At 44.8% G+C, this 11,877-nt stretch overlaps 1 protein-coding gene across 1 annotated transcript; it reads left to right on the top strand.

Moving 5' to 3' along the window:
• The first annotated feature begins 954 nt into the window (after positions 1 to 954).
• LOC147418445 (uncharacterized) lies at positions 955 to 4,668 on the top strand. Its single transcript, XM_086507484.1, has one exon. It carries the CDS (start codon positions 2,700 to 2,702, stop codon positions 3,111 to 3,113), a length of 414 nt encoding a protein of 137 aa, XP_086363610.1. The 5' UTR covers positions 955 to 2,699; the 3' UTR covers positions 3,114 to 4,668.
• Positions 4,669 to 11,877: the final 7,209 nt, after the last annotated feature.

Genomic DNA, 11,877 nt, shown 5'->3' with positions numbered 1-11,877 from the left:
TGGCCATACGGTGTCCGTTTTCAGAGTTTTTCGACTCGTTGGTCATCTAACATATGAGGTAGGACTAGCCGAGAAGCTTCATCAAAAAGTGGTCCGGGAGCCCAAGGTATGTATAGACTAGGGCCCATTTAGAGTCTCATTTCTACGTTGAGAGAGTGAGAGAGAGAGCTAGATCTTCGTTTGGAGCACGCTTTTGGCCATCTTCTACGCCCAGCACGTTCCACCCCTCTTCACCAGATATGAGAGGTAAGTTCCCTACCCAGTACACTACGTTTCAATGATAATGCATGCGAAAATGGGTAGGTAGAAAGCTAGGTTAGGGGCAAATCACAAAGTGATTGCCTATGATCTCCCAGGAGACCCAAACTTCACGGGCTAAGTGCCCTAGGGTAGACTAAGATGACCCTAGCTTCCAAAGTCAGAAAAGGCTACGGAAAAAATCCTCCAACAAAAAATCGTGTTTTTTATCCTCTTGCCGGATGAGACCCCAAATCAATATGCGGCTTCGTTAACAAGTTGCCAACAACTTTTGTTAAGGGGTGTTAAGTTTCGACAAGATCCTGGCAAGATTCAACCAAGAAACCTCCGAAGCTCACACAAAGCATCACCTTGACCCACGGGGTTCAAAATGTGTCATAATGGAGCCAGATTTCACAGGGCATGTCTTAAACCAACCAAAGGGTGATGTTGCATTGCGTCAAGCAATAGCCAACATAGCAGCTGCAAAGACAGGAGTCGCCTTCAGAGCATAAAATGGTCCTATACCATTTTTTATAGCTCAACCAAGGATATGACCATATCAAAGTGATTCAAGGGAGTACCTAGACCTGTATGATTGCTTGCATGTGTGTTTAAAAGTTTAATCTATGTGCATAGGCAAAAAATTGCGCGATTTTTTACCTAGTCCACTATGTAGCAAGGCAAGGAAGGTTTTAAGGTGCACAACAGGATCAAAGCTATGTAAAAACACTTTCCCCCAAGTTTTAGAAAGATTGAACATCTTTCAAAAGCGGAACAAGATGGACATAGTGGATTTGCTCAACTACTTCAAAAAACGCCCATGTGGAGAGCCCACCAACTCTACACCAGCATCAAAGAAGATGGTACAGCAGAGATATTCAGTCTACTTGAAACAACAGGAGAAGGAATGGAGACCATCCAGGTACGCATCACTCAATAGCTGATTACGGAGGCCTTGGACTTGTCCAATGAGGGCACCACTCTCAAAACCAAAAAGGAAGGATTTGGAGACAGAAGTATTCACTAAGAAGGGAGCTGTAGCCACTTTTTCAGATCTAGTCTGCAGGCTCATTGAGACACCCGTCAAGCTGTTCGTGCAGTTTTTTATGTTTGAAGACAAACGACCAGCTCCAAATCATACACTGACAATTAACTACACATGGGCAGCTCAGAGCGCGACACCTGTGACTTTCAATTACGCTGAGTACCTGCTGGACTTGCTGACGAAGAAGAAAAAGAAAGATAAAATCAGCTATTTAGGTGCTCTGGAAGTACTAACACGGATTGCGTACCAAGCCAATATATATTGGTATGGCACATGGCCTGCCCACAGAAGCCCCATCACAAAACGAGTGGTTATCTTATGCAAAAATTGATGAATTAGAGGTGGTCAAAGCTCAATCATCAACACGAGGCCGAGCTAAGAGGAAGTTGGTAGAGGATGACAAAAAGCAAGAAGAAGATACAGACCATAAAGAGAAGAAGCCAATGACTTCAAAACAAGCAGCCAAAGAAGACAAAGCCTAGCAACAAGAAGCCCGTTTTGCCAGGCAGCTAGCTGAGGATTTTAAAACGCAAAGAGTGGATAGCGAGGACTTCGAGGAGAAGTGGTTCCCTGAGCACTTAAAGCGCGGTATCCAAACCAAAAACCCAGTGCTGGCAACCGCTGCTCAAGAAGAGCTGGAGCAGCTCTATGCTCTATATGAGAGAGAGAGAGAGAGAGAGAGAGAGAGAGAGAGAGAGAGATGCAGGCCAAAGCCGACGAAGAAGCTGCTAAAGAAAAGCAAGAAGGACAGGATGAGGAAGAAGATAAGTCTGAATCAGATAGCAGTTCTCATTCAGATTCTGATTCTGATTCACAGGATGATGATGATTGCAAAAATGATGACCAACAGAGGGTTGAGCAAACCAAAGCGGCGGAAAAGAAGCCAACACCGAGCCCAAGCTAATCCTCATCATCAAAGCCTGACATAAAGCCCATGGAACAACATGATCAAGAAGAGCAAAAGGTTGACAATGAACCAATAGAGACCCAGCAGATGGAAGAACGAGAAGTGTAGACCAAAGAAAAGGAGAAACTGCCAGAAGCAGTATATAGACAAGCCAGGAGACCTGAGGAAGGCACTAGTACGGCTGTTCATCAGTGGTCAATGATGGACAATTGCTACCAACAGCTGCAGCATGTGGCTGAGCATATGTACCACATTGCAAGGCAAAGCCATGCTCATGAGGAGCACATCATCTCAGATTTGCAAACGGACCTAGTTGAGGCCTATGGCTTACAACATGTCCTGACGACAGAATACTAGGAATCACTTGTAGATGCTCAAATAGTCAGGCAACAGTTGGAAGTCGCAAAACAGTTAGAGCCATTGAAAGCTGAGTTGGCTACCACAAAGGAGGAGCTGAAGCAAAGGAAAGAAGAACTCCGCAAGGCTGAGATAATACACAAGGCTGATATGAGCTTCATATCAACAGTCAAAGAGATCAATGGTGATTTGATTACTTGCTCTGAAGACTTGGAAGGAAAATTATCCATTGCCAAAGCAGAATTGGAAAATGAAGAAGAAGAGCTTGCTTCAAGCAAAAGAATACTTGAACGAATTAAAGCTAACCCCAAGGTAGTGAGAATGTCTGCCAGGGCAGAAACGTCAGATTCAGCCTCCAAAAGGGTCATGGAATTGGAGAAAGCATTGAAAATAGAAGAGAGAATGCGCAGGGATGCTACCGCCTTGGCAATTGCCCGAGAAGAGGAGCTACAAAAGGAAAACGAGGCTTTGAAACTACAAAATGAACAGATGAAAAAGCTCATAGCAGACTTGCAGCAACAACTGACTTGTAGACCACCTCTCTCGCCATTGCGAGATGGATAAGATCAAGGCAATGATGAAGGCCAACGAGAGTTAGAGGGCTTGCCTCAAGAAGGTGATCAAGAACAAAGAGACACCACGTCCATAGCAGATACATCTAAAAAGGACACTGAAAGAACGGGAATATCAGAGCCCAAAGACTCAGAAAAGCCCAGGGAAGAAGTCAAGGAAAAGGGCAAGGCCTTGGAAATGGATGTTGATCCAACCAAGTCTCTGCTAGAACAAACTCAACATTTAACTGACTTGCTGATTGAAGAATTAAAGGATAAAGTGTTCTCGAAAGAGGAAGAAGCACACTGGCAAAAAGCTATGGAATGGAAAATCCGGGTATTACATTCCGTAAATGTACAAATCTTGCGGCCATCAAAGCTCAATGAAGACTGGTACACCAAACAACTCCCTCTTCCAGTAATCAGATATGAATGTCTCAGAAGGAAAGCTGATATTACAAAGGAAATGCATGATGCATCACCTCAAGCAAAGCAAACCAAAATGGAGGATGGCATGGATCACATGACACCCAGAATATAAGATCCACCTACTAAAGGCACTAGCAGATGTACAAGCAGATGTGTGTTTTTGCCCGATTCAGAGAGTCAGAACGTGGCAACAACATGAAGCATTGTAGAACAGGCACTCCAATTGGTTGAATTATCCGGCCTTGCCTAGTCCAAGTCCTCATGAAAGACTTGATGAGAAATACATGCTCAGGGTCTTGGAGGAAGCAACCATTTTATTTGAAGGCTTGTCAGATTTGTCCTGCCAAATGATTAGAACAATTTGCAGAATGATGTCAGCTTGTATCACAATGTATCACAAACCTAGAGTTGCCGACACCCCATGACTGTCATTTTTGGAAGGCAACCGTGGCTGGCTATAGCCTATGATCTCGGCAAGCAGCTTGATGAGAGAATCATCCACGGATTTTTTGCCAGATTAATGTTCATGCCCTCCTATTACCTAAGTACTTTTGAAGAAGCTTTTTATACAGGATTCTTTACAATTGACACAAAGATTTTTGGCCCGGAAGTAACAGACTTAAGAGCTAGATTTGTCAGTTATCAAGCTATGGAACACCAAACGCAATACTTCGGCCACCTCTCTTCATCGACTGACAAAGACTTGGCTCAAGAATATGAGCAAGGACTGGAACTTCTTACCGCCCGGAAAATGCTTCGACGCACTCATGTCAGGGATGACATGAAGCAGGAAGGGGGGGAGTGTTGGAAGATGCCAACAAAAGATGCGGATGCTGCTGAGTCAAAGCTTTCATCCCCGAGTCAAAGAGTCAAGCCATTGTAAATTAGGAATGTACATAATTTTCCTGATCCCGATTTAAACCTTTAGTTTTTAACCATTTTTAGTCAAGTGGATTATGGGGCTGAGAGCTTCCAAGTTGTACTCTTCAGAAACGTCTTTTAAATGGTTCAGTTTCATTTAGTTTTGGACCATTTATGCGCCATATACATATACATTGAGACCCTTAGCCTGGGTATAAAAGGCAATTTTGTAAGGTCTTTTGACCTAAGTTGATAATTAATCAAGTTTTGAAGTGAGTTCTCTATACGTTGCCGCCTCCCTCTTGCACCGTACCGCACGGTGGTCCAATCGCGAAACCGAGAGCACCATTGACGTAGCCATGACGAGAGCTTTGTGTGCATAGCTACATTGCAAACATAGCGCAAACGCCGAGCATCGTCGCTTGCAACCTTAAAGGTGAGTTTTCTCTCAAACCGAGCCACTTGCTGTGGATTCCCCATGCTTAGGAGTTGCATCGCTTCAAGATTTGAGTGACTTGTAAAATCCGGCTGTGCGTAAAATCGCGATTTTTGTCTAAGTGCAGAATTGAGGTTTGATTGTCTCGCGGAGTGATTAAGTGTTCAAACAAGAGGTTGACACCCTCTTGGCGTGCCTCCATACCCTAGCCGAAGTCGCTTGCATCAACGGATTGACATTATGGCATGGTTCCGTCTTGTTTTCAGATGTGATAGGTTAAGTTAGGAGAAGCCTCGAACAGCCACTAATAACAACTCCTTTGCCCATAAACCTATCTAGAGAGGACACTACAATGTTGAAGTCTCCCATCATGATGACATCACCCTTTATTTAAGAAAGCTCATCCCATATGCGGGCCCGTTGGGATGAGGAGCCAACTGCATAAACAGAGACAATGGAGCACATTACCAGAGAGGAGATAGGGACGACAACCTAACAATCTCCTAAGAGGATGTCCGGGTTAGGAGAAAGCCAGCTGCTAGGGATGCCAACAAAAGTACCCCTAGATCCTCTTTGATGAGAGGAGGAGAACCACCTGAGGGACGAAGAAATTTCTTGGAGTGTTTTGGAGAGGTCATCTCCATTGACCTTGATTTCCTAAAGAGAGATAATATCAACCGGATTGGACATTATCCAAGATTTAATCTTGTAGGATTTGGAAGGGTCAGTTAGACCCTTGCTATTCCAAGATAATACTTTCATCTATGGGATCTTTTATCTTTTTTAGCTTTTCTTGTGGGAGACTTGGTCGACTTCTAGGAAGCTTGCTCATGAGCTCTCTTATTATCTTTCTGAATCTCCATTGGGGTTGGGAGGGGCGGGGGGGCGGGGGGGGGGGGAGGAATGTTTTCTTTGTTAGCAGGATCTTGTTGAGGAGAGGCCAAATTTAGATCGATGAGGTGTCCTCGTCCATTTTACTCACCTGTGCTTCCAGTTCTATAGGCAATGACTCCATAGCGTCAGATTTCGAGACCTTAGAATCCTGAAAATCACTCTCATCAAAGCCTGTAAGAGGAGCCAATATTGAGAATTTGTTTAGCTGCCAGTTCTTCCCCTTATCTTTGGGCTTTTCCTTGTTTTTATCAGCATTCTGAGAGGATGTTTTACCCCTAGAGTGGGTCACAATGGTGAACTTATTTTGGTTTGACTCTTGTTCCTGTTCTTCGTTTACTACAGGCACTATCTGAGGGGTAGGGGGGGAATTTAATGGGACAGTTTTTGACCAAAAGGGACTTATCTCCGCTAAGCAGGCGTTAGGGAGGTACTTATAAGCGATTTCCTGTTCGTAAAGCTCCCCATCGTCGGTGAAGATGTCAATGGAAGTGGGGAGATCAACAAAGATATCCATTTCAATGAGTACTTGGGGGTGCCAAGACGGAATGTAGTTAGTCTTTTGTTTGCCCCCGAGGACCTTACGCAAAGGTGCTCCTATCTCCAGCCAGATGAGCATGATAATGCATGGGTAGGTTGGGAAACTCAACCCATACGGGATAATTAACCAGATCAGACCTCTCTGGATTAAAGTCCTTGTGCCAACGGAAGAGGCTCAAGGGGGCATCTGATAACCCACTGGCCATGGCTAAGAACCGAAAAAGCCATGTCGGCTTGCTTGAAGAAAAACAGGTAATGGCCCTTAGGCAAGGCCTGTATGGTTTCTACCTCCGCAAAAAGGGGTCCCCACTGTGACCTAATCCAACTCCTCAGAATATCCACTGGAGGTCTAGGGCCAGCTAATAACCCTATTAGTGCTCTCTCCTCAAGGTCTCTCTGCTTTTTACAAATCTGAGAAGCAGGCAATGTGACATGAGGCTTACCTCCTGAACGTGTTGTAGGGCCTCCTGGAGTAGTACTTATGCCTTCTCCCCTGAGAAACTCTTCGGGCAGGTGATCTTGCTGCCAATTGGGGCTTGGGCGATGCGCTCATTAAAGCGGTGTCGGCTGAGGGGGAAGGGACATGTTAAGTGTGACTGGGGCGTAACCTACTCAGTTATGCCCTGGATAAGCGACTTGTTAAGCTTCGTTTACGCCATTGCTAAGATATGGTTAACACAGAACTCTCTCTATTACCTTTACCTAGACCATCATTGAAATATGTACCTAAAATATGTACCTATCCCTTCTCTACTGAAATTTATGTACTTTTATCTGCATATCCCACTCACCCCCCACACTATGTTACTGCTCAATTATTACCCCCTTCCATCTTGATCACCGTGCAATAAAGGCTGCGCCAACATTCTTTTTGCATGCACATGTCGACTACCACCTCAATCATACTACATCCATCAGCTCCCAAGACAAATTGCTCCAGCCCGTTCCACTCCTTAATATACCTCATCACCTCCTCTTACTGTCATGCTCCCATCTCTCTTCACGCCACCTTCACTATCTTCCTCTCGTTCACTCACATGCAAGCCAAGTACCCTCTTCCCTTCTCTCCACCTTCATTTCCTAAAGCTACCTTCCAGCAATCAACCATGTCTGGTTATGCAACCACTCCACCCTTGGCCCTAGCTTCTCACGACACTCCTTTGCTAGGCTTGCGCTCCCCAATTAGTTACACCTTGATCCTGTACCTTGTCGACTCCTTCTGGATTTTTGTTGAGTGCATGTTCCCTCCTTACTTCTTGCCCACTTGGGCCATGCATGAGCTGCCACCACTTGCCAAACTCTTGATTCCCAAACTCCTCCACCTTGTGTGTACAATATATAAATTGTGTGCACAATATATATATGTGTGTGTATATGTATATATTGTATGTGTATATGTCTATGTGTGTGTGTGTGTGTGTGTGCGCGCGCGCGCTCTACACACGTTCTCCACATTCGGGCTCAACATCGAAATCACCCCACACCTTTGGACGAACCCAATTACACCCTCAATTGCACTGATTCGGCATCAATTATCTCGATTTTGTCATCACAGTTGGCGCCACCCGAATCTGCAATTTTTGCATAGTTCGGCCTTCATGCTCGCAGTTGGCGCCTGATCTTCGATCCGGGAGCTCGCCCCAACCTACTGCACACCCCCCTCAAAGCCCCAAGCCGATTCATCAAGCAACCATGAAGCACCCGTCTTTGTTTCACTCGGTTGTAGATAGGCTACCCGATTTTTCTCTTATGCTATATTCGGCGTGAGTGTACACAATTGGCACTTGTGACTCAAGGACAGAGTCACCCTAGGCCATCTACTACCCCCACAAAAATTCAGGGCAAGCCTTTCACCACTCGACAAGCATTGGCACCTGCAGGGTTCGACACAACAATTACCCGAAAACATCAAATTAATTCAATTGCCTTTTTTGTTCTTTAAAGAATTGTGACCTTTGTGTAAGGTCCTCTACACACGCGGCTATTTGCTGCATTACTTGTCTGCTCGGCAACTTGGATAACTGCACCATTTCGGCAGCTTCTTACCCGAACTACCCATTTGGATTTTTCTTTTACCCATTAATTGGTTGTTTATGATTTCCTTAAGGCAGGTGTTTTATGACCTAAGGTCTCCCATTTGAAATCTACCTCCCATCTTACTAGGCAGAGAAGTATAGCCCGCTTGAGCTGAAGGGGGAGTACATCTTGCGCAAAACCCACATAGGACCTATCACTTTTCTTCCAAGCTAAATTTGTAATTTTTTTGCTATGTATGTAGTGACCATCCTCTACATGGATGATGCGCTAATTCCGCTTTTGTAAAAAGCAAAAGAGGGTTTAGACACTGCCTCCTTTTGGATGGTAAGACCACCTCTCACGCACTCGGGAAGGGCACACTATGGGAAAAGATGACGTTGCCAACTTTGACGGGCACGGTTTCTACACCTGGCAAGCCAAGGTGAAAGGGCACCTCATGAAAAAGAACTTATGCGGCGTTGTAAAGCCATTGGGGGAGAATGAAAGGATAGAGACTAGGATGAGTCTAGCCAAATATCATGAGAAATATGAGCAAGCCTACGGCATCCTGTTCACTTCTCTGGAAGATAACTACATTCATTACCTTGATGAGTGCATTTTTGCTTTGGATGCTTGGACCATATTGGAGAGGCACTTTGGTGCTAGGGCCAAGCGATCCAAAATTGCATTAAAGATGCAGCCCTATGGACTTACCATGGAACCCAATGAAGATATAGCTTCATTTGTCAACAAAATTAAGAGCATTTGCACACAATTGACCTACATCAAGAGCCCATTGGAAGTGGAAAATCAAGTAGCAGTTCTACTCAAAGGAGCCCCCGACTCAATCTATGGACAAATCGTCACAGTCTTGATGGCGAAAGATCCGACGCCAAGCTTGGAAGACACAATTAATTCTCTTCAGGACCATGAGAGGACGAAGGACCCAAGGAATGACAAAGGAGGAGCATTTGTGGTCCGTTTTAGTCACACGAAGTGCAAGAAATGTGGAAGATCCAACCATCTTACCAAGGATTGCTACATGATTGTACCTTGCAACATATGTCACAAAACTGGACATCCAACTTTTAGATGCTTCATTATCATTAGCCTAATCCTAATCTATTCATCATGCCATGAATGCAACTAACACCAAGCCTCCCTAACCATAGTCGAACCCTCACACCATCTCTCTTCACGCCACCTTCACTATCTTCCTTTGGTTCACTTACATGCAGGCCAAGTACCCTTTTCCCTTCTCTCCACCTTCATTTCCTAGAGCTACCTTCTAGCAATCAACCGCGTCTGGCTATGGAACCACTCCACCTTGGCCCTTGCTTCTCACGACACTCGTCAACTCGGCTTGCGCTCCCCAATCGGCTACACCTTGATCCTGTACCTTTTCGACGACTTCTGGATATTTACCGAGTGCGTGTTCCCCCCTTACTTCTTGCCCACTTGGGCCATGCATGAGCCGCCACCACTTGCCAACCTCTTGATCTCCCAAACTCCTCCACCTTGTGATCCCCTCCTTGAAGATTCTCTTTTTGGTTCTGGTTGTCACCCGTGCACACCATTTTCCTTACTTGGATTGGTTCCCGATGATGGCGCACCCCCCCCCCCCCCTTGGTTAATTTAGCAAGTGCACCATCTCATCAAACCCCTTGGCTCTGCTTCTTGTGGTCTGCCTTGAGTGTGCTCTTCTTCGATGCTCTGGCGGGGGTATGTTCACGGACTCATGTGCATGCAAGTTGCTCTTTGTACACGAAGTAGACAGGGGCTGGTGTGCTATCAAGTATTGCATGAGAAATATAATTTTAGAGATGCTCTTATTGTTTTTGTTTTTGTTTTGGCTTTTTTGGGAGGATGGTTTTTTTTTTTTTGTGTGTGTTTTGTTTTGGTTTTTTTTCCCCTCCTTCCACTTATAGCCTTGGAAGGACTTTGACATAAAGGTAATAGAAGCGCCCACGCGCGCGCACACACAGATCACCATCGCGATTGTCATCAACTTTGCCGTGTCTCGGATCTTCTGCCGCGACAGCAATCTCATCGCCGCCTGCGCCCGGAAGCACATCTCTTTCTCCAATAGAGGTACGTTTTATCTACCTTTTACCTCAGTTGGCATTGGCTTCTCTCTCGTCGCTTCTGGCATCGTCTTTGCGTTGTTCACATGCATTGCTCGCACTTCAGGGTTGAATCTCTCCATGTCTTCTATCCAGTTGGCATCTTCTTCTAGAAAGACTCCTGTTTGTGGAATGTGAGATGGGAGAATGTCATGATTTACACAAAGATGGCTTGTTTAAAATGGAGAGTGTGAGCGGGTTAGAGCACTCGTAGCGGAGTATAGAAACGAGAGTATGCTAAGTATACGGGTTTGAACTCAAACATCTGTTTATGAATCCAGCTTGAGTGCTTGTCCAACGAGCCCCAGCTTTGTTTGAAGCCTATCAGACCATTGGTACCGCGATTGTCATTTGTACATTTGTAGGTGAATCCTAGGAGATCTCGTTGCTGTCATTGTAATAACTGTCTAAAAAGGTCTCTCTGTTATTTCATACCAGTTTCAGCAGTCTCTGCTTGTTGAGTTTGGCAAGGAGGGTAACTTGGCAATGGCTTTCAGCATCTGAGAGGCAGTTTCACCTTGTAATGAGAATGTGTGTGTGTGTGTGTGTGTGTGTGTGAGAGAGAGAGAGAGAGAGAGAGGTGGTATTATACATACACATATATATCTTTTGAGGAAACAATTTCTGTATAACTGAGTGCAAAACATCCAGAGAGTACCGTAACGTGTAGTCTATCTCTTCTAAGCTAGGTAATGTGTCGAAATTTGGTAAGGGTCATCACAAGTTGTTTATCACAAGTTGTTAGATCAACACTTGCCAGCTGTAGCACATGGCACAACCTCCTCTTCATATACCCTGCACAAGCTCTACTCAAGCCATTAGCCCTAAGAATGTTGTAAATGATTTAGAAATAGGTTGGTTTGTAGCTGGTACTTTATGGAGCAGTCCAGAAAGCATTGAGTTTCTTGTCTTGGGATGCGCCATGTAAGGGAATTGCTTGTATGCTCGCGATTGTCCCTCAAAGTTTTCTAGTTGTTCGGTGAATCTCTCTTGGGTAAAGCCATTCTGGAGCATTATTGAAACGTAGGGACAGAAGAGAAAACGTTGCTGTTTTCAAAACACTAGGCTTCTGGTGGAAAAAACGCTGGCTGGTTGGTCTGCTGCTGGCCAAAACGCTGGACCGCTGATCAGCTCTGCCTGATGGCTGATGGTTTGCAATGAGGCGCCCTAGCTGCTTGTTTATATGAGTTTTAGGCGCTGATTGACTCACTCTAACCAACAATTTTTTAAGGCTGTCTTAAAGTTTATGAATGTCACTTTGAAATTAACTTATAACTTTCTCTTACCTTGGTTTGTTTTTCCAATCAAAAAGCTGTGTAGTCTCTTTAACATATAAAATTTTGTTTCTTGTATGTGATCTAACTAGGTGAGAATTTCACAAGGAATACACATGCGTTAGATGCACGTGTGCGAGAGAGAGAGAGAGAGAGAGAGAGAGAGAGAGAGAGAGAGGTGCACGTTGTGTGTGAGAGAAGAAAACT

This window comes from Adiantum capillus-veneris, chromosome 30, assembly GCF_014529385.1.
Source record: "Adiantum capillus-veneris isolate H3 chromosome 30, ASM1452938v2, whole genome shotgun sequence".
Taxonomy (NCBI): domain Eukaryota; kingdom Viridiplantae; phylum Streptophyta; class Polypodiopsida; order Polypodiales; family Pteridaceae; genus Adiantum; species Adiantum capillus-veneris.
This window is presented reverse-complemented; position numbering and strand designations above follow the sequence as displayed.